Here is a 24126-nt window from a genome sequence, read left to right as displayed (position 1 = left end):
GCAGATCTGTAGAAATGATGTAAATAAGCAGCCATAGCAACCAGATCACTCGATTCATTGTCAACCTGAACTCAAAAAATACTCAATTTTAACGGATTGGTTGCTACAGAGACAGCCCCTCCACAACCCTGTCTGTATAATATATAACCTTCTAATAATCTGTTTGTCTATCTATCTTTCTCATATCTATCTATCTCATATCTATCATCTATCTCATATCTATCTATCTCATATCTGTCTCATCTATCTCATATCTATCTATCTCATACCTATCTATCTATCTATCTCATATCTATCTATCTCATATCTATCTATCTATCTATCTATCTCATATCTATCTCATCTATCTCATACCTATCTATCTCCTATCTATCTATCTCATATATATCTCATCTATCTCATATCTATCTATCTCATATCTATCTATCTCATACATATCTATCTATCTATCTCATATCTATCTATCTATCTATCTGTCTATCATATCTGTTTATCTGTCCATCTATAGAAATGTGCCTGGCTTAGGCCCCTTTCACACTATACATTCATCCATTTTTAAAGATTTATATGTTCCGTTATGAAAACCCTAAAAATCGGCCATTAAACGGCCGTTACAAAATCCCATTATAGTCTATGGGATTTTTACATTATCCGTTTTAACCCATCATGGCCTGTTATTAATAATGGACGTTATTTTGTGACTGTAGAAAGTAACGGGAGAAATAGTGCATGTGCTATTTCTTCCGTTCTTTCTCCCGTCACAAAATAATGTCCGTTATTAATAACGGGCCATGATGGGTTAAAATTACGTAACATATAATGGATCTTTAAAAACGGATGAATGTATAGTGTGAAAGGGGCCATAGAACATTGCTGTAGCTTCTTGTGCAGAACATTCTGAATAGAGTGTTCTTGTTCAAGTCAGGGTGTATGGGTCAGTTGTGTGCATCTAAATGAATTCATGATTAATTTAATGTGTCCTTGTGTTTTTCTGCTGGAAAATATATTTTCAGTTTTTCCATGCTTAGGAGTTTCTGGCTCCATCTAGATAGCTGAAGCTTTTTGTCTCGAGATAGTATAAGGTCTTTAAGTATCAGTGTCTCTTTGTGGCGTAGCCTGTCTCTCTCCCTCCCTCCCTCCATCTGAAGCGTGAAGCGAGAGTTACTATGGAAACGCAGCAAGAACTGCTAACTGTATCTCAGTGCATTCAGGATAGAGGGAGGGAGAGAGACAGAGGAGAGGATGACTAAAAAGAGGGAGATGAAGAAGATAGTCTGAGGAGGATCAAGAAAAACAGAGAAGTTATAGAGTGATGAGAAAGAGAGAAGAAGGGGAAATAGATAAAAGATTTGAAGAGTGATATAACTAGAAAACAACAGGTGCTTCTCAGTATTGAGCTGCTGCCCACGGCACAGTGAACCCTGCATTACAGAACGCTGTTACTATAGAAGAGTGTAGGCTAGTGCAGAAGTCGTAAGTGGCTGCAGTGTACCCTCTACCCCGTATGGCTGTGCCAGAGCTCTCAGCAATAGGCTTCCAGTATGAAGTCAAGACGCAGGGTTGGGAAGCTGCTAGCGCAGTGCAATCCCTCATCTCAGGAGTATGAGGAGATGGTTTTGGAAAAACGGCGGCTTCTTCCGGACCCTCGCCGCCTGCTGGATAAGACATGTAAGATCACTTCTCTTTTTCTTCCAGCTCCCCCACCTCCAAAAAGAGCACCAAGTACAACTCTTACCCTGCGATCCAAGTCCATGACAGCAGAGCTGGAGGAACTAGGTAAGATTATTTTTTTTGGGGGGGGGGGGGGGGGGACCGTGGTGGTGTGACAGTTTGCTAAACATTAGGTCACCTAAAATAAATAGCTTGGACCATTAGGCTAGAATTGATAATAATATATCTATAGGCTTCTTTATAGGTTAAAACATTATCACTACCTTCTATTTCTCTGGGTTGTGGGCATTGACATGTCTTTCCAGGCTTTGCTTCATTGCAATTGATCAGTTAGGTGTAGACTTAAAAAAGCTTATTCTGCCATTCATGACTATTATATGGTACCCAGCCATTTACTTTTATCACTAGCACTACAACCTGCTGATACATGCACAAAGCTTTCAGGCCAAAAATCAGGATCCTTTTACGTTAAACAGAAATAGATGCGATGGCTGTAGAAGTATGATCGTGCAGTATGACGGTGCATTTAGTAGAATCCCACAGTCTCATACAAATCTTCAAGATTAAATATTTTATAGAAGGGTAATGCCAGAATTTCTATAGTATGCATGAAAAATGATTATGCAAAAATATAATGTATTTAATTTACCCTTCCACTCAGTACTTCCTAAATGTTTATTTGCATTATAAAATCTTATATTATAAAACATAATTTCCTTATGTTTAATACTTAATTTCCTTTATGTTTAAATTAGTTTTATATGGCAAGATTTAACTTTAATGCGCTTTGTTCATAAATTATATATTGAAAGTGCATCTTCACTGTGATGTAGTCTGGGGAATACACATACTATACAGGTTGGGAAAACTTCACGTGCGTAGTAGGATATTTGAATCACTGCAAACAATTTGTGTCTGTCACTGCTCCGATCGGGTAACATATATGAGGGCAGGGCTGAAATTTACCTTGTCTATATAGTCATGCATTTACATTTATCTATACCCAGTGATGTTTTGAAAAAATAATGCAAGGTGCAACATTTACAGTATGTCCCTATCGTTACATATTTTCTCTTTTTGTACAATTACCTTTTGGGTTAACATATTTAGAGTGTGGCATCAAAATATAATACGATTATCTGCACCTTTGCCGTTATGAGAAAAAATAATAATTTTACTGAATACTTAACAGACATGAGTGTAACCTCTAAACTATTAGTTATGATTATATAAATGAAATGTAATTATTATTAGTATCATATTAGTATAATTTTTGTATATACGTTTTTCACACCCTAACCTGCATGTTTTGTTGTTCACGTTTTGTTTTACTCCTATAGCTATTTAGCCTGTATTGCTGAATGTATAGAAAAATAAACTAGTTTATTACTTCCAGAACGATTGGATGAGATTTTGGTGGCTTCTGATCCCTCCATGAGACCAGAAATAGCTGAGGCTGACTCAAGAGCTGCTACAGTAAAACAACGGCCAACAAGTAGGCGCATCACCCCAGCTGAGATAAGTGTAAGATCAGGCAGCAACGTAACTTAATACACTTTACACTGCTTTATATTACCTGCAAGCTATCCCTGATATGTATTGATTTTCTGTTCTCTCTTCCATCTGTTCATGCTTGTTTTCTTGTTTGTTTCCTATACATCTATTGTAGTCGCTGCTTGAGAGACAGGGTATTTCTTCACATGGAATATCTCGCGAAAAACCTCACATTTCTCTCCATCATGGGATGTCTCGGACAAAGTCTGTGGGTAAGTTAAATTATGGCTTTACTTGACAATGGAAGCTAAATTACCTCACGACCATACCATAAAATCAGTTATGATATAGTAGTTGGGTATTTATGCAGTTACATAGTTCAATAATATCAGGCTATCATGTGGTGAGGTATGTCACATAAGTTGATTAATGTGGGTATACCTAAATAAAGTTAAAAGGGTACTCCGGTGGAAAACACATTTTTTTTCTAATCAACTGGTGCCAGAAAGTTAAACAGATTTGTAAATTACTTCTATTTAAAAAATCTTGATCCTTCCAGTACTTATCAGCTGCTGTATGCTCCACAGGAATTTTATAGTTCTTTTCTGTCTGACCACAGTGCTCTCTGCTGACACCTCTGTCCACGTCAGGAACTGTTCAGGGCAGGAAAGGTTTGCTATATGGATTTGTTCCTGCTCTGAACAGTTCCTGACATGGACAGAGGTGTCAGCAGAAAGCACTCTGGTCAGACAGAAAATGACTATACAACTTCCTCTGGTGCATACAGCAGCTGATATGTGTTGGAAGGATTAAGATTTTTAAATAGAAGGAATATACAAATCTGTTAAAAAATTTTTAGCACCAGTTGACTTAGGAAAATAAATAAATAAATAAAATAAATATACATATATATATATATATATATATATATATATATATATATATTGTTTTCCACAGGAGTACCACTATAACCTGTCACATGGTAAGTGCAGTCCAATCTGCAGGCATCATGTTATGAAGCAGAAATAGGGAAAAGATTCCAGTGTAACTTGTTTATGTATATCTTACTTAGTTAATTAGTCTAGTGGGTGGTCCTGATTAGTGATAGACAGCACTATCAATCCCTATATAGGTCCAACCACTTAACTACTTATCCTGGAATGAGCATTTACATGAAGAAAAGACAAGTTATCCTGAAACTTTTCCAACAAAACTATATATCAATCTGCTCAGCTCCTCCTGCTCTGTAACATCATGCCTGAACTGATTGGACTGCTTTTTTACCCTTTAATGAGCTTCTTATAAGGCTTATTATTAGAGATGAGCGAACTTACAGTAAATTCGATTCGTCACGAACTTCTCGGCTCTGCAGTTGATGACTTATCCTGCATAAATTAGTTCAGCTTTCAGGTGCTCCGGTGGGCTGGAAAAGGTGGATACAGTCCTAGGAGACTCTTAGGAATGCATCCACCTTTTCCAGCCCACTGGAGCACCTGAAAGCTGAACTCATTTATGCAAGATAAGTCATCAACTGCCGAGCCGAGAAGTTCGTGACAAATCGAGTTTACTGTAAGTTCGCTCATCTCTACTTATTATTTCTAAGGCAAATTGTGGGAATTCAGCCTCCCCTCTAATTATCAACCTCACAAATATAGTAGACTTGCTAGAAATGACTTTTCTACTAAAGGATAGCATATCTCATCATTAACCATAGTGTTTATTTTCGACAGACTTAAAATCCAACAGAGAAAACCACATACTTTCAAAGCCCTAGGTTTTATGTTTTGTCTATTTTTTCTGCACCAGTAGGATAGCTTTAAATGGAAGCCACAAATTTAAAAAGTACTTGTCATGAGCTTTGTACATTTTTTTAATCTTCCCAGTTCACTCCCCCATCATGATAAACCACCCCTGCCTTTTTTTTAATACATTTTTTAGTTTTTTACCTTGATATTGTGCTGTATATTTTGCTCAGTCTCAGTCAGCTCCACAGACTTGGAAGGGGTGTTCCCCAGCAGGTGTGACATCATCTGAAGCCCTGCAGAGAAGAACTCCCTCACTCTGCTACACACAACCGAGAGCCGTTCAGTGTGAGATTGTGAGGTCCCACCTACATTTCTTGAGTTTTGTCTCGGCCAGGCCGCTGCACGAGACAATCTGCAAACAGGACAGCAGGCAGCACCTGAAGAAGGACCCCTGGTTGATGTAGTTTTAGGGGTTAATTTAACACATAAAGTTACAAAATATTAATAAAGGGGTTATCCAGGAATAGAAAAACACAGCAACTTTTTTCCAAAAAAGCTCCCTGTCTGTCTCCAGGTTCGGTGTGCTTCTGCAGCTCAGTTTCATTGAATTGAATGGAGCCAAGTTGTAAAACCACACCCAACCTGGAGACTGGCGTGGAGCTGTTTTTGAAATAAATTAGCTGTGTTTTTCTATTCCTGGATAACCCCTTTAAAAAGTATATTAAAAAAGTAATTTAAATAGGCTAATCTATAACATATTCATTTTTATTGCTAATGACAGGTACCATTTAAACCCAAATCATTGCACCATGCCTATTTACAATGCATCAAATTTTACAAAAATTTCTGCTAGATACATTTGTGACATAACATACTCTAAAAACCTGAAACAAAATAGACTCTAATTGATCGATATTAGCCTATTGTCTACACAGCATAGACCAAGGATAATAAAAAAAAAAATCACCTCACCAATAATCATTTGTATAATGTGTACTGTACATGGATACTGAAAGACATTCCATGTAAAACTTAAGGGGGGGAGGGGTGATATTCAAAACTAATTTTATTTTGCTTGTTTTTGTATGTAATTTGCAGCAGATTGGTTAAAAAAAGTGTAGAGATGCACATTTTTTAAATAATTTTGCCTAGTTTTTACCAAGTCTGGCAATAAAAAAAAAAATGGGTGAGCAATGGGGTTTTGTGTAAATTGCCCCAAACAAAAAGATAGTCTGCACCAAAAAATACTTGGAGTTAACTATATTACCTAAAAGGGGGTGCAGACTGCGCACAATACTGTATATATGAGATGAGCCAGATTTTCAAGCAGCCTGAGTTACTGTAAAAAATCTGGCACAATCTTAGACTGCCTAGTCTAAGTAAGACTTAGCTATTTTGTGAATATGCATCCCCCCGATGATTATCCCCTTTATTTGTATACACATCACTCTTTTTACAGCACCAATTTCAGAAAAGTGAGGAAACATATTAAACTGAATGAGAACAGATAAGAGTATTACCATTTTGGTGGCATTTGGTTTTGCAGTTCATACATTGTTGCCTCAATAAACATAATTAAGGAGGCACTTAAAGGGGTAAGAAATATTGGAGACAAAGGAGTAGTGGAAGAAGGTAGTTCAGTTTTATTTTTATTTTATTTTTTTTATGTTGCCATTAACCTCTTTAACTTACAGAAAAAAATGTAAACCGCATTTTAAATGCGCTCTTCTGAAAGGCTCAAAGTTGATTCACTATATATAGCTATTTCCCCTAACACCATTAAAGTTTTTATCAAGTGTACAGTCCCTCAACTTACAATGGCCTTGGGTTACAATATTTTCAACATACAATGGTCTTTTCTAAACCATTGTAACTTGAAACTATACTCAACATACAATGCTACAGACAGTCCAGATCTGCAAAAGGTGTCAATGGCTGGAGGAACCGACCAATCAGTATCGACATTTCACTGGTAAAATCGCTGTACCACTGAAGTGCATGCACTGACTGGCTATCCGGTAGCACCTTCCTATAGTACAGGAAGGTTTTGCATGTTCTGTGCTACCGTACTCTTACCTATGCCAGGGATAGCTACTCCTTTGGACAGTAGGTGAGGGTGGCTTCATTTTATTTTATTAGGACACTGTGTACAGAACCCTGAAAAAGTTCCTGTTCTTTACGTAGACAGTGATTTACAGCTTCCAGCAGCTCTTTCTTATTTTTATATGTAAGAACCTGCTTTATCTGTATTAGTTAGCTACTTATTTTTCTTTAAATGCGCACTGTCATTAACATTTTTTTTGCTATTGCACTCCTTATGGTAAATTTAAAAAAAAATCTTTCTAATGTACTTTTTAAAAAAAAAAAAAAGTTTTCTATGTTTAATTTGTACTTAAAAATCTGCCACTAGGTGTCTCCCTACTTGTCCAGAGTATACACCCCCCCCCCCCCATCTCTTTCACAGAGTTTTGGACTTTTGCTAGTCTGGCAGAAGTCCAAAATCAGGAAATGTAGTCTGGAGTGCTGACGGGGGTTTGTGCAGCCTTAGCCAATCATAGCTCATCTCACACTGGACTGCTCCAGGCTGTGTGTAGCAGAGTGAGGGAGGAAGTTCTGACCCTGTATGACTTCAGATGATGTGACGCCTTCCCAGTCTGTGAATCTGACTGAGACTGAGCAGAAAATAACGAGCAATATCAAGTAGAAAACTAGAAAATAACTAGAATAAAGGCAAGGGGATGGTTTATCATGATAGAGGCAGTGAACTGGGAGAATTATAACATTTAACAAGATAATGACAGGTACTCTTTAATCCTTACTTTTTCCTGTTTTTGGATGACATTTTGGGAACCAATTACCAGATTTACATAGCATTACAGTCTCAACATACAATGGTTTTAACATACAATAGTCATCCTGTAACCAAATCATATTGTAACTTGAGGGACCACTGTAATTGAACATTTCCTGCTATTGTGTTAACTAATGTTGTAATTTTTGTGTCTTGCCCTTAGGTGAAGATGAGAAACTGTCAGATTCATTACTTGATGGACGATTCCCACGCAGTACCTCCATGCAGGATTCTTTAAGAGAAGGTCCTGGAATTCCGCCCCCTCCACAAAAATCTGCTCCCCCACCCCCTTCCCCATATTACTTTGACACTGGGCCACCCCCAGCTTTTTCACCACCTCCTCCTCCTGGTAGGGGGTATGATACAGTGCATTCCAGCTTTAAACCAGGTTTTGAAGCCAGACTCCATGGGCTTCCACATGGTATGGGATCTGCAGAGCTGTTAAGTATGGATCGTGCCCTTCCTCCTCCTGACCGGCAGAAACGTGCTCGTTCCATGATTATTCTTCAAGATACATCTCACCTCCCTGTGGAACCTACAAGCATTCCTCGACCTGGCCCCTCCCCAACACCTCCAGAAAAATTAAAAAGAAGAAGTCGGGCTGTGGACAATCCTTATGCAAATATGGGTTTGTTCGCACCAATGAAGCCACAGCGCAAAAAGAGTCCCCTTGTGAAACAGCTTCAAGTGGAGGATGCACAGGAACGAGCTGCCTTAGCCATGGCTGGGGTTTTTTCAAGGGATCCCTCACCATCTCGGCGCAGCCCACGACAGAGTATGATGGAGTTAGGAAGTGCACATCACGATCCATTAGGTAGTCCTTTTGCAACAGCACTTGCCGGAGTAATGAAGGAACGTGAGCGACGGCTGGATGAGAAGCGTAAATCCACAGTCTTCCTCTCGGTCGGAGCATTGGAGGGGACACCCCCTTCTCCAGACCTCCCTTCTCTGCAACCTTCACGCTCTGTTGATGAGCGATTGTTGGGGAGCCGTGATGTCCTCCTACCTTCTCCAGGTTCTTCACTTAAGTCTTTGATGTACAGCAGTCCTCATTCTACATTCATCCACCCCCTTACTGGTAAGCCCCTTGATCCGAATTCACCTCTTGCACTTGCGCTGGCCGCAAGAGAACGTGCACTTTCTGCCCAAGAACCCTCTCCTCCTCCACCAAGGACACCTACACCAGTAAGGAGCCCAGATTCTGACAGAGCTCCTCCACTCTTTCTGGAAATTCAAACCAAAGAGGGGGAGGTGGGAATGGAGATAGAAGGGTCAGCTTCACCAATATATAGCCCTTCTGGGGCTTCTGTGAAAAGCCAGTGGGGTGTTCCATTAAGAAGAGATGGGGAGGGTCGTGCTGAGAAAAGCCCAGAACGACCTGAGAGCAGAGTGGAGGAAAGGAAACCTATGATTCTAAGCATCGTTGACACATCTCAGCAAAAAACAGCCGGGCTTATAATGGTGCATGCTACCAGCAATAGGACAGAAGATAAAGAACAGGAGGCACCAGCTACCCCTGATCAGCAAAAGGTCACACAGCCACAAGATACTGAAGAGAAAGCTCCATCAAGCTCTTCTTCTGATAAAACTCTTGGTCAGGGAAGTTCAGAGGAGGAAGTGGAGCCTTTTGGGGCTAATAATCTGCCACCAGCCATGCTGTCCTCAAGTGATGAGGAAACAAGAGAAGAATTAGCAAAAATTGGGCTACTGCCTCCTCCTGATGCGTTTGCAAATGGAGTCCTGGTCACCAAACCTGGCACCCCCATCAGCCAACTGACTCGGCCTGGTACTTTGGCTGTGCCATCTGCCAAGCTAGCAAGTGGTGTATCACCCTCAGGGAAGCCTTCTGATGCCCCTCTCCCCCATCCAGAGTCAGCTACTGACTCAGGTGTGGAGGAAGTGGACACCAGGAGCTCGAGTGACCACCATCTGGAGACCACGAGCACCATCTCTACTGTGTCCAGCATGTCCACTCTATCCTCAGAGAGCGGGGAGCCCACTGACACCTACACCTCATATGCTGACGGTCAAACTTTTATACTCGAGAAGCCACCAGTGCCTCCAAAGCCCAAACTCAAGTCTCAACTGATGAAGGGCACCGTGACCTTCAGGGACCCCCTGCTCAAGCAGTCCTCGGACAGTGAGCTTATTGCCCAGCAGCAACTTGCAGCGGGCCGTCCGCGCTACCTCTTTCAGAGAAGATCTAAGCTATGGGGAGATCCAATTGAGAGTCGGCCTCTGTCACATGGGGGCCCTGTGGAAATAGAAAAGCCGTCTGTAATTGGAGAGATTAGTTCTCGACTTCAGCTGCTAAACAAGGACACACGGTCACTTGGGGAGGAGCCATCAATCCCGGGAATGGACCCCGGAAAGAAATCTCCAGTGGTGGCGGCTCGGTAAGAGGAAACCAGTTAGAATAAAAGTTATTTAGATTGATGAATAGTCAGTGAGAAATGAATGTTAGCAGAACTATATTAGTATAATGAACATAATTAGTCAGAGCAAGATGTGAGACAGTCTATTGGTGTGATACAGTGAAAATATCTATCTACTATTATAGGAAGGTAGATTATATTCTTAGTAGTCAAGATAATAGTGTTTTAGGATTCCACAATATAAAAAAAACTGTATTATGTTGTTTTTTTTCATTATACAGTAGTACCTATAAAAAGTATTCCTTTTTAATTTATTCTATCTTTTATTGAACCAAGGTATATTTAACATACATTTTTATTATTCTACAGAATATGATAATGTCAAAATGAAAACAAATCTCTACATTAATTACAACTATTAAAGTTGTTTTCTCGGACTTCAATAGGCCATCAATATCTAGTTGGTCGGGGTCCAACACCCAGCACCCCGCATGATCAGCTGTTTGACAGAGCCACGGTGCTTACATTTAAAGTTAAAAGAGATGAAAACAGGCATCTATACACTATTTAATGGACATGCTAAGTTACTTCTGTTCAGTTCCCATTCACTTTAAAGGGAGAGGAGCTGCGGTAACCCAACAGGGCCACTACACAATGTACAGAGCTTTCTACATCCAGCTCTGTTTTCTGCATTTGTGGGTGCCAGTCTGGTAAATAGCTAATAGGGGTGTTGGGTGTTCAAGCCCAACCTGAGGATAAACCATCAATAAAAAAAAGTCCAGGAAAACCACCTTAAATGCAAAAAAAAAAGTTGTATAACTATTTACAACATTCAAGTTAGAATTTAGAAAAGTGTATCTAAGTGTATCTATCAGCTTCCCACAATTCAGCAGTTTTCCCTCAAGATTTTTAGGCTACATTTAGACTGGCCACATTTATTGCAGAAATGTTTTAAACCTGACACCTGACCTGAACTCACACTGTTGGAAGTATTTTCTTGTACCCTTTTTCCATAGTTAGCTAGATTTTCCCCCTTGAATGTATTTTTATTACCTAGATTGTAGTAAACCCTGTAAGTCTATGTTCACACAATGGAATTTCTGTGAAGATTCCATAGCAGCAGAGCCCCATTAATTTCACATAACAAAATCTCCATGCCAAGAACATCTGGGGTTGAAATTTCAATTCCGGTGTCCTCCGAAAGAATAGAAACGTCTATGAGACGGCACATTTCCGAGCATTCCTAGGGCCGGCATGTTATGGGGAATGTCTGCAAATTTCCCCCAGTGTGAACATAGCTTAAAGGGGTTCTCCCTTGTTTATACTGTTTTTTGTTATTATGTTTGTGTGTTATGTGTGTATAAGTATGTGTTTTTTTATGTGTGTTGTGATTATGTATACATGTATTTTCTTACCTTTTGTGAAGATCCAGAAGCTGGCCCCTTTTTCTTCCAGCGGCTTGCTGTGTAACCTCGGCCTCCGCCATGTCGGCCTCCGCTTCTGTCCTTCTTATCTTCTGACGTCCGAGGCGAATCTTTTCTTCCTGTCTCTTCCGTGGCTCAGCGACGAATCTGTGGCCTCTTCCGGCGCATGCGCAGGTAGTTTTTTTTTTTTTTTACCAATAAAGTTATTTTTGTCTAATTGACAAACTGTCTGTGCATGCGCGAGTACGCAAGTGCTACGCTAACAGCGTAGCGTACGTTAGGTCTACGCTAATAGCGTAGCTTCGCGCAAGCGCAGACAGTTTGTCAATTAGACAAAAAAATCTTTATTGGTAAAAAATAAAAAATAAATTACCTGCGCATGTGCCGGAAGAGGCTGCAGATTCATTGCTGAGCCACGGAAGAAACAGGAAGAAAAGATTTGCCTCGGACGTCAGAAGATAGGAAGGACAGCAGCAAGAACACACCCCCCGACATCCCACTTACCGAACACAACATGGCGGAGGCCGAGGTTACACAGCAAGCCGCTGGAAGAAAAAGGGGCCAGCTTCCGGAAAGGTAAGAAAATACATATATACATAATCACAACACACATAAAAAAACACATACTTATACACACATAACACACAAACATAATAACAAAAAACAGTATAAACAAAGGAGAACCCCTTTAAAGATGCGGTTTTCCTAAGTCAATTATTAAGGCACCGTGAAAATGAGCAGGTACATACATCTTTAGGATAGGGGAAACGTTTTTATATCCTTTAAGTACAGAATTCTCATTACACAATATTTTGTATCCCAAGTAATATATATTCATTCATGTAATAATTGTGCGATTGGGGGTCCAGATACCTTGATACATTATACAGTACATTATGCAGTATTCCTTTGTCCTAAATGTTATTTGGTTATCAGCAGAAATCATTATAGTGGTCGTACGCAGGACAACTATCTCATTCTCTGTGAATTTATGTTGTTTTACACCACGGCGACAATCTGCCATAAGCTTACATCTCCACACCACTTTACCTTCACAGCAATCCCAACTATCTGATGAAGGTCATTTTAACCAAAACATTAAGAGAATTCTGTATTTATCGGATTGGTAATATAAATTATGCAAAATTAATTTAGAGTGCCAAGTATTTTCAAGAATTGTGCTGTCTGCATATACAGTAAAACATTTTATGTTTAATGGCTAAAGGAAAGGCAAAAGGGTGTCCTTTAAACATAGATTAGGCTAGGGTAGGTCAGAAGGCCACATCCCAGCAGCATGATACCAAATAGTTATTTTTTAATCATTTTAGGGTAGGGTCACACGTGCCGTATTTTGCTGCGTATTTGCTCCTGCGTATTTTCTTACCCATTGAAGTAAATTGGTAGGAAAATACGCAGCTGATTTTGCTACCCATTGACTTCAATGGGTAGGAAAATACACAGCAGCAAATGTGCAACAAAATACAGCACATGTGACCCTACACTTGATGGGAGTCAGTGGAAGATGAATGCTACTGTATAAGCACAGACTTGCATATGCCTGGCTACATGTTAACATTATCCTTCTAAACATAAACACTGGATGTTTTAATTAAGCTCTATGCTGCACCATTTCTACCTTATGTGAACTGATGCTAAAACATGTTGGCTGTTGTATTAATGGTTTAGCAGTCAACTGTGGGGGTTTATAGATATGCATTAGTTGTTTTTTTTTGTTTTTTGTTTTTTACATGTAACTTTCTAGAGATTTGTTGTCATTTTTACAAAAGTGTAACTAAATCCTCCGTGATTCAATGTTGTTACACGCTAAAACCTAAAGAAAAGCCAAAGTGGGGGGATTACTTGTTATAGGTGCTGTATATCATCTTGCCTTATAGTATTGTCTTCATTCTTCACAACTTTTGTTTGTTATATGATAAAGCACCATTTTTAAAGCTATTGGTTTTTGTTTCATGCATATGCACTATGTAGTCTATATCATATCCTTTGTCATGTAGGTTTTTCTCCAAACCAACAAAATAATTTGTAGTCCATTTGTATCTACAATACCTGAGGTTACTTTCAGACTCCGTTATCAGCATTCAGTTATTTTACTACATTGATGGTATTCTGAGATGCATGCTTACTTTATTATGTATATGAATAATTAACACTACTTATTCTACTGTTACCCATAGGTTGCTTATCCATACTCATATTTACTGGTTTCCTCACCAGATGCCTATTTTCTGTCTCTTTTACCATGATGCACAGCTTGTCCATTGCATTTTAGTGAGGTGCACAATCTGCTCTTGACTTTCATCTCCATTATCCACCATTTGTGCTTTTGAAACTTTTCTGTTAAAGGGGTATTCCAGGCAAAAACTTTTTTTTATATATCAACTGGCTCCGGAAAGTTAAACAGATTTGTAAATTACTTCTATTAAAAAATCTTAATCCTTCCAATAGTTATTAGCTTCTGAAGTTGAGTTGCTGTTTTCTGTCTAACTGCTTTCTGATGACTCACGTCCCGGGAGCTGTCCAGCTCCTATGGGGATATTCTCCCATCATGCAAGGGATATTCTCCCATCATGCACAGCTCCCGTGACATCATCATTCAGCAGTTAGACAGAAAACTTCAGAAGCTAATAACTATTGGAAGGATTAAGATTTTTTAATAGAAGTAATTTACAAATCTGTTTAACGTTCCAGAGCCAGAAAACTTCAGAAGCTAATAACTATTGGAAGGATTAAGATTTTTTAATAGAAGTAATTTACAAATCTGTTTAACTTTCCGGAGCCAGTTGAGATATAAAAAAAAGGTTTTTGCCTGGAATACCCCTTTAAGGCTTGCCAAACCATCCATTACTTTACTGCAACAAAGACATTTGAGAGTTTTAAAGACTATTGGTTTTCTAGCTTAAAAAGTCAGTTTCAAAGGAATCTGTCACCAGGATAGATTTGTCTTAGATGAGGATATCAGTGTGATGTCCATGTTCACCTAGTGTGCACCCTCTGGGGCTCTATGATTTTATGACTCTGCTTAATAGCTGAGAGGACTATGAAGTGAAGGAGATAAATGGCTACATCATTTCCAGTTGGCCACTTCAGAAAGCTTTTAAGTAAGTTACATTGTCCCCTCTACATAAGTTCATCTATAATAAGGTCTAAAGATATAATAGGCCTGACTAGTTCACCTTTTCTTTAGATGTAGATTGGCACTTTTCATTTCTGATCATTTTATTATCTTTTTTTTACAATGTTGCACTATTCCTGGTTTGTATAGATGGCACAGTGAGACATTGACATAGTATCATCAAACCCAGAGATTAGGACAAAGTGTGTTGGCCACATCTTTCTCAACAATGGAACATTTTATCATTATTATTACACATGGTAAAATAACATAACATAACGTGATCTCCTGTACAGGACTCTGGCTTTCCCCGGCGCAAAGCGGCTGCCTTTGGCTATCTCTGGCTTGCCCATAGAGATACATGCGGCGGGGGAGTTGTTGGCTGTTGCTTTGTGCAGGGATCGACACACCCCATTCCCAGGGAGAGACGGTTGGACCCCTCACAATCTAAAACTTATCTCCTATCATTTGGCTAGGGGATAACTTTTTCTACATGACACTCTTTAAAGGTAGTGAATACACTACAGTATATTAAAACATGTCATGCATATCTTATATACCAGCAGAATTTTCCATTAACATTTTATACCTACAATATATACATATATATATATATATATATATATATATCCACATAAATTGAGTAATAAAGACAAGTGGCACTTGCCATCCATGGTTCACACTTTTTATTAAAATTTTTTGTGGGTGTACAAGCAAGTGCAATAAACAAGACCAACAAACATTTCACTCTTTACATACTTTTTCTGGCTCACTGGTGAACCGGAAGAAGCATGTGAAGTGTGAAACATGTGTTGCTTTTATTTATTGCACCTGCTTGTCTTTCTTATCAATTCATGTGGATAACTTTTTGACCATTGTAAAGAGCTGAGCACCATCAGGACAGGCTGTGAGTTAGTTGCTGTATCTACTTAAAGGGTTACTCCCGTGGAAACCTTTTTTTTTTTTTTTTTTAAATCAACTGGTGCCAGAAAGTTAAACAGATTTGTAAATCACTTCTACTAAAAAATCTTAATCCTTCCAGTACTTTTTAGGGGCTGTATACTAAAGAGAAATCCAAAAAAGAAATGCATTTCCTCTGATGTCATGGCCACAGTGCTCTCTGCTGACCTCTGCTGTCCATTTTAGGAACTGTCCAGAGCAGGTGAAAATCCCCATAGGAAACATATGCTGCTCTAGACAGTTCCTAAAATGGACAGCAGAGGTCAGCAGAGAGCACTGTGGTCATGACATCAGAGGAAATGCATTTCTTTTTCTTTTTAGTATACAGCCCCTAAAAAGTACTGGAAGGATTAAGATTTTTTAATAGAAGTGATTTACAAATCTGTTTAACTTTCTGGCACCAGTTAATTTTAAAAACAAACTTTTCCACGGGAGTACCCCTTTAAAGGAAAGTTTGCTGGACGCACTTCAGTAAATGATACTCCGGTGGAAAACTTTTTTTTTTAAATCAACTGGTGCCAGAAAGTTAAACAGATTTGTAGATTACTTCTATTAAAATTTTTTAATCCTTCCAGTATTTATTAGCTGCTGAATACTACAGAGGAAATTCTTTTCTTTTTGGAACACATAGCCTTCTACTGAATCACGAGCACAGTGCTCTCTGCTGACATCTCTGTCCATTTTAAGAACTGTCCAGAGTAGGAGAAAATCCCCATAGCAAACATATGCTGCTCTGGACAGTTCCTAAAATGGACAGAGATGTCAGCAGAGAGCACTGTTTCAAAAAAGAAAATAATTTCCTCTGTAGTATTCAGCAGCTAATAAGTACTGGAAGGATTAAGATTTTTTAATAGAAGTAATTTACAAATCTGTTTAACTTTCTGGCACCAGTTGATTAAAAAAAAGTTTTCCACCAGAGTACCCCTTTAAGTAGTGCCAGCTAAAGTCTTGTGTTTATCTTTACCTAAAGAGGTATTGCGAAACATTTATCACCTATCCCCTAGATTTCCCCTCTCTTAAAACCATAACCAAAAAGCCATTTTATTGGTGCAGTCGTCAAGTATGTATTCTGACACGGCATCCAAAGTTTTTGTCCTTAGGCAATCTTTCCTCGATAGTTGGGCAAGCAATGCACATGCAGCCCAGCTATACATATAATTTTTTTTTAAAACACGTGATACATCGGAGGAGGCCACCTACATGGTCCAGTATTTATTTATCATTAGACAACAGTAACCATTTCAGCGATTCGTACTACAGTAGCTTATATTTTGCTTCCAGTGCCTTAACCTCACTCCTTATCCCACCCTGGACAGGAACCATTGTGAGGAGGTAATCAATGTTATGTACTTTTCATACCTGATGGTAGGCTGATGTTTTGGTGCATATTACTGGGTAATAATGACTAATCTGAAATAGACTTTTAAACCATTAAAGATAATTATTTTTATAGCTAGGAGTCCAGGTTGTGAGGAGTAAATAAAAACACATGTGCTCACCTTCTACTGTTCCCCTCCCACCGCTGCTGTTCCAACAATGCTATTCCTACTGCATGGCGCTGCATGCACATCACCATCCCGACACATGAAGTGCCTGCTCAGACAATTACTAACTCTGAGGGGTCACTGCTGTGGCCAGTGATTGGCTGAGCAAACACTTCTTATGTTTTGGGACAAAGAACAGGAAGAGATGCCAAGCAGCAAGGACACTACTTATAGAACGCATCAGCTGGGAATTATAATTTTTTTTTACTCCTTACACTATAAAAAAAATTATTATCCAGGCTTCTTTAAGTTATATTGATTGAAGTGTTTATCTCAGTTCTACATCCTTGAGCTTCAGTGAAGAATATGTAAGCGAAGACCAGATCAGGTCTATCAAACGGGCAGTTCTAGTATGGTTCAGTCTAGCACAATAGCTTCGAGTTCATTCGCTGCATTAAAAGAAATAGAGTAATGCTTTACTTTTTATAATTAAAAAGCAGAAAAGTGCTTAATGTGCTGTCATACATTAGAGACTGTGGATGGCTGTCAGCTGACACAGATCAGACGCTGATAATTTCCCAGGAGTGGAACGTGTAAGGCGCTTTTTACTGTGTCATAGCTGTCAGTGCTTAGCAAACTCCTATATAGCCTTGGCACACATACTTAAAGTGTACGCGTCATTAACAAAAACTTTTGATATAATGTAGATAATACCATTATATGTATATTTGTTATATACATTGATTAAAAAATGTGTATATTTTTGGCTGAAAAAATGCTGTCCCTGCAGCTATTGTCTGTGTGTCTCTATGAGGAGTCCAAATGCAGGAAGTGAGAGCAGGGCAAACAGGGCTCAGTGCAGGCTCCTGGCTTGTCAGTCATCCTGATGTGTGAGCCAAGAGTGTGTCACAGAGCCTCAGTGCACAGAGCCCTGCTTGTCCTCAGTGTACCGAGCCCTGCTTGTCATCACTGCACAGAGCCCTGCTTGTCCTCAGTGTACAGAGCCTTGCTTGTCCTCAGTGAACATAGCCCTGCTTGTCCACCCACACTTCCTGTATTTGGACTCCTCAGAGACACACAGACAATAGTTGTAGGGACAAAAATATATAACATTTTAAACCAATATATATTGCGCATATATATATATATATATATATATATATATATATATATATATATATATAAAAACCAGATACAGGCGCAGCACTCCAACAAAATAAGTGATTTAATGTCTCATGTCAGCATTACAACGTTTCAGCTCCTCCTGGAGCCTTTTTCAAGCTTGAAAAAGGCTCCAGGAGGAGCTGAAACGTTGTAATGCTGACATGAGACATTAGACATGAGACATTAAATCACTTATTTTGTTGGAGTGCTGCGCCTGTATCTGGTTTTTATCTTGGATGGACTCTGATCAAGTCCTTTGGGACGCTGGCACCAATTTTTTGGTTGGACTGGATAAGTAGTGCTGCTTTATTTTGGGATTATATATATATATATATATATATATATATATATATACACACACATATAGTGGTATTATCTATATACTATAAAAAGTTTTGTTAACAACAGGTACACCTGTCAGGTGATTTACACTGCCCTGACCGCATCGTTTATTGGAGGGATTAGGAATTTGTCCCTGCAAATTTTGTGCAATTGCACTTTTGTGCAATTTTTTGGGTGAGATTTTCAGTAGAACATCTTTCAAAGTTGTCTACTGTTTGGTGCACCATAAACCACTTTTTGCAGGGGAGCTGTATTTATTATATGCGCAAATTAAATTTAGAAGTGTTTTTTTTTTTTGCGCAAAGCCTAATTTTTGTAGGCTTTTTGAGAAACTGTTTTTTGAGAAACTGTTTAAAAAATACACCACGCAAACAGGGGTAAAATCTATACTGATAGAAGTAAAGTGATGTTCAACTCACCTCCCTTGTGGTCTTGCACGGATCCAAGCCTGGCCCAACTTCATACGTGACAGTAAAGAGTAACGATGGACGATTCAGCAATTCCTTTAAAACTCCAAGCTTTATTCCAATACAGGTTAAAAGTTGCAGGTAACACAAACAACACACCACCTAGCCGGTAGCACCCTCCACATGGACGCGTTTCGAGCGCATGCACGCTCTTGATCACCATAACACCTGTGCAGTCCTCATCCTCTAAGTAGACCACCCAGAGGGAGGAGTTATAAGACATGTGAATATAAAATACACATACTATTTAAAACATGTTACAGGTTTCAAAAGTACTCTACATGGTTTCAAGAATGGAAAGTTCATGTGTGCACGTAATGAGTGTGCAGTAAGAGTATTGTGTGCGCTGTGTCACTAGAAAATTGTTTCAATATGTTTGAGTGTACATATAACGGTATTATGTGACCACTAGGGGCCAGCTATGGGTTTCTAGTAATGAAACATCAATTATTTTCTATTGTTTAACCCATTCGGGGCTCTTATTGGCAATGTGAACTGCCAGTAAGCCTCACGACTGAGGAGCTTGCGTTGTAGGTCTCCTCCTCTGGTGGTCATTTTCACCTTCTCTATGCCATATGCCCTAAAACTGTCTGTATGGCCACTATGTACCTCTGAAAAGTGTATAGAAGCACTGGATTTGTTTCTGGTGCCCTCTTTTCTGGTAGCATAATTTAGGTGATCCCTAATTCTTGTTTTTAACTGCCGTGAAGTGCATCCTACATATTTACGGATGCAGGCTGTGCACTCAATAATGTACACTAAATTCACGGAATTACAATTCATGTATTGCTTGATTCTATGTACCTGATTGTTTGTGGCACTCGTGAATTCTTTGCACACTTTAACTACTCCACAAGTTTTACATCGGGTAGCACGACATTTGAAGAATCCAGCATTTTTCAGCCAAGTGTTCACACCATGTGTTTCTGAGACTACTAGGCTGGGGGACAAGCTATCCCTCAATGTATTGGCTCTCTTGGATACTATTGCTACTCCTTTAGACAATATATTGGCTAGTTTGTTGTCTTCTTTTAATACATTTAGGTGTTTAAGGACTGTGTCATGAATGGTTTTGAAGTGAGGATTGTATGATATGGCTAGAACCGGTTTATTGAGGTTTTTATTGGAGTGCTTGTTTTTGGTGCGCTTATCCTTAGTTGGTAATAAATCCTGACGGTTCTTGCAATTCACAATCCTTGTAGCTCGGAGGATGAGGACTGCACAGGTGTTGTGGTGATCAAGAGTGTGCATGCGCTCGAAACATGTCCATGTGGAGTGTGTTACCGGCTAGGTGGTGTCTTGTTTGTATTTCCTGCAATGCTTTTCCTGTATTGGAATAAAGCTTTAAGTTTTAAAGGAATTGCTGGATCGTCCATCGTTGTTCTATACTGTCATGTAAAATCTATACTACCTTACACCAACATTGATAAATGTCCCCTTTAGAATAAAAAGCAGAGTATATCCTGACAGGACTTCTAAGAGCCTCCAAAGAACTAATTGTGCAATCTATTATCTTGGAAAATGAGTGCTGTTGATGGTTGTTGAGACCAAAATTCATAAAAAAGTAACAACAGCTGCACACCATGGGGGAGATTTATCAATATGTGTTTGTGTGCAGTCACTTCGCAAACCTTTTTTTTTTTTTGCTGTGTTTTTGGCTTATGTGCGGCTTATTTTTTTAAAAGACGCAATTAATAGATTTCGTGCACCGCATAGTCAAGAATGAAGCACTGCATTTCACAGTCACTTTTGCCAAAGTTGTCTATTCTGAAATTGCACAAAAGCTAACTGCACAAATATTTTGTGCCAAATTTCAGCCAATAGTATATATGGAAGGCAATGATAAATCTCCCCCATGTGTATTTATGCTGAGTTTCTTTTTATATTTTAAATATAAAAAAATAAAATAAAAATGGTATATATATCATAAATACACATGGTGTGCAGTTGTTGTTACTTTTCTAGGACTTCTAAGAGAGACAGTGAGAGCCCTGGTTACCTTGCCCTCAAAGGTTGATTGACAGTTTTCCTATATCAGTGTACAGCCATGCATTAAAAGAAATAAAGTTAACTGCTTGCATGCACTGCACTGCTGCCCAGCACTGCCTGGAACCCTACTGAACTGGTCCCTCCATTTCTTTTACCATCAAAGAGAACCAGAACTTGCCATGTTCATGCTTTTGAAAAGTGGCAAGTTTGCACCCACTGTTCTACTAGTTGCATCGCTCAAGGTGAGAGGCTCAACTCGCCTTATGGCAGATATGGCCCAGGGGGGTCAGAAGGGCAGGACATTTATTGTCACATATCTCACAGAACTTAGCTTCTTTCCCTCTATGATATGCAATTTTCATTATCGGGACATCCCTTTATTACAATACTGTTCTTTAAATAGGAAGATTTAGGATTCAACAAACATCAGTTATTTACTTAACCAGTGAGTGTTTTAGGTTAAAATAGTTTCTGTCTATTTTATTTTCCAGATGCTGAACATACTCTTCCAGAAACATTCCACCCAAAATATAAACATTAGTTGAAGTTTATAATTATGTTTCTTTCATGGGCCGATTGAGCTCATCGGTCATGCAGCCCTTTAAATTCATTGTTGGCTACACATTGCCTGGGCAATGTGTGGCCCAGGGCGCACACAGGTTGACTTGTGGCCAAAAACAATAATTGAATGGCCGCTTAAAAGATGAATCAGCTGATGAACGAGCTGGTTCTTTTATACTGGCTGATTATTAGAATAAACATTCCTAGGAATGCTCAACTGCCCCATAATCAGCCCATGGAAGGGCCATTATTTAAATATTGGCATTTTTGTATTAATGACAGCAGGAAGTGTGGCCATATTGGGTGTCACTTTTAATGGGCAGTATAATAAAGGGGAACTCCAGCTTGCAAACACATATCCCCTATACTGTGGCTCCTGAATGGGGAGTAATAGCCTGCTAAGTCAATTACCTGACACATTGATATCCAGTGAAAGCCGATGAATGGCTTAGCTCCCATAACCAGTCCGTCTTGGAAGGGGAGGGGGTCCAGAGCTCTCAGGAAGGTGATTTAGGCCTGTTCAGGAGATTGTGGGTGTCCCAGCATTTGAACTCCCATGATTAAACTGTTTGGAGGGTAATTTATGATTTGTCTTACCCTGTTTTTGTGGTGTAGATTGTCACACAAGTTGTCTCAGTTGCTGTCTTGATACTTTTCTTTGCATTTTGCTTTAAAAGCTTTTTCTAAAATAGTGTATCTAGTCTGGTTAACTTTTTGCCGTGGTCATGAATTTATCATGTGTGATTTGACAGATTATACAGTTTCTACTACATATATTAAATGTGTAAAAATGTGATAAATTCCTTCCTATCCACAGGATAGGCAATACATTTTTACAAACTGGAATTCCCCTTTAAGGGGTTTGTTCATATGTTCAGGTATTTAATTGCAAAAATTGAATAAAAATCCAGGAATGGCTTTAAAAAGAGTAAAAGTGTTTCCTTTATGCATTTTTGATGTGTTCCTTGCTTTGTATTCATTAATTGTGCTTAAAAACCTGAACTTGTGAACACACCATAAAGGCAAGGTTCACACAGCTGAATTGTGTTTTTGATTACCCAAAATATAAACAAAGTGGCAACAATGAAACCATTATCAGAATTGTCTGTGTATCTTCTGAAGCTGTTACCCACCAATTCCGTTCAGAGCCCATAACTTAGTTGGTAGGTAATTGCTCCAGAAAATACACAGATTATTCTAATCGTTGTTTCTTTATTGCAGCCTGTTTATATATTTATATATTGTTTTTTAATTTACATTAACAATAATTATACATTCTTTATAAAATTACTTTTCTATTTTCTTTACATACTATCAATATTACAAAAAGTTTTTTTACCCCCTCCCTCCCCTATACATTTCTTAGTCCGGTTTCAGTGCCCTGTCTGACCCATATCACCCCCCTACTCTTGTTACCAATTTATATAATACCTCTCCTCCCCCTCCCATATCGCATCCCTAACTAAACCACCATATAATTATACCAAGCAAGCCAGAACAGAATAAGACAATAGTATTAACTCCCTTAACTTTCTCCTCTAGTCAGCTTAAATCCTTCTGATTGGACACCGTTTACCAAAAACGATGCCCTGGGAGAGTCATACAGAACTCCCATCCATTTCATTAAATCTTCACCAAACCCATATTCCCTCATTACAGTCCAGAGGTAGGACCACTCCACCCTGTCAAAGGCCTTAACGGCGTCCAATGACAGGATGGAGCGGTTCCCCCCCCCCCCTTTCAATTAAGATTTCCAAACAATCTCCTCACATTATCTGCCGTAGTTCTTTCACTCATAAATCCACATTGATCATTCGATATTAGTAAAGTCATTGCCTTCGCCAATCTCACTGCTAAGGTCTTTGCCAATATCTTCATATCGGTTTTTAGCAGCGAGATGGGCCTAAACGCATCCGGCTCACATTCGTTTTTTCCAGGCTTAAGAATTAGCGTTATTACTGCCTCCTTCATTTAGGGGGGTAGTATTCCTCTCTTTAACCTATCCTTAAATAATTTCACTAATCTAGGAACAAGAACACACTGTTTATATTTTAAGTAATTAATAAATGCTATTCAAGTACAATTTGTAAACCCAACCTAAGGGTGTGTTCACTTGTTTAGGTTTTTAATTGCAATTATTGAATACAAAGCTAGGGACAGATCATAAATAAATCACATGTATAGAGAAAAACTGAGGCTTTAAATTTTTTAAAATCCATTCCTGGTTTTGCATTTAATAATTGAAATAAAAATGTAAACAGCCTTAACCTAATTTAAAAGTGAAAATACATATAGCAGTACTTTCACGATGGAAGAGTAAAGTTACAGTATCTGTAGGTAAGAAACAAAAACATAATAAACAAAAAAGCTTTTAACAAAACTACATAAAATGTATAAAATACTTTGCCTTTTACATGCATTTAAAAGAAATGGTGCAAAAATTAGTGTGAAGGAGCCCTAAAGCCA

General features: G+C 38.8%; 1 protein-coding gene across 4 annotated transcripts in view; it reads left to right on the top strand.

Moving 5' to 3' along the window:
* The window catches only part of SHANK3 (SH3 and multiple ankyrin repeat domains 3), a 502635-nt gene that overhangs the window by 358600 nt on the left and 119909 nt on the right, over nt 1–24126 (top strand). For all 4 annotated transcript variants that reach the window (XM_056573015.1, XM_056573012.1, XM_056573011.1 and 1 more), the window contains exons 20-23: nt 1696–1776; nt 3068–3195; nt 3341–3437; nt 7925–10157. In XM_056573015.1, coding sequence (XP_056428990.1) covers nt 1696–1776; nt 3068–3195; nt 3341–3437; nt 7925–10157 — 2539 coding nt within the window. The remainder of the gene's footprint in view (nt 1–1695; nt 1777–3067; nt 3196–3340; nt 3438–7924; nt 10158–24126) is intronic.

This window comes from Hyla sarda, chromosome 4 (assembly GCF_029499605.1).
Source record: "Hyla sarda isolate aHylSar1 chromosome 4, aHylSar1.hap1, whole genome shotgun sequence".
In the NCBI taxonomy this organism is placed as follows: Eukaryota; Metazoa; Chordata; class Amphibia; order Anura; family Hylidae; genus Hyla; species Hyla sarda.
This window is presented reverse-complemented; position numbering and strand designations above follow the sequence as displayed.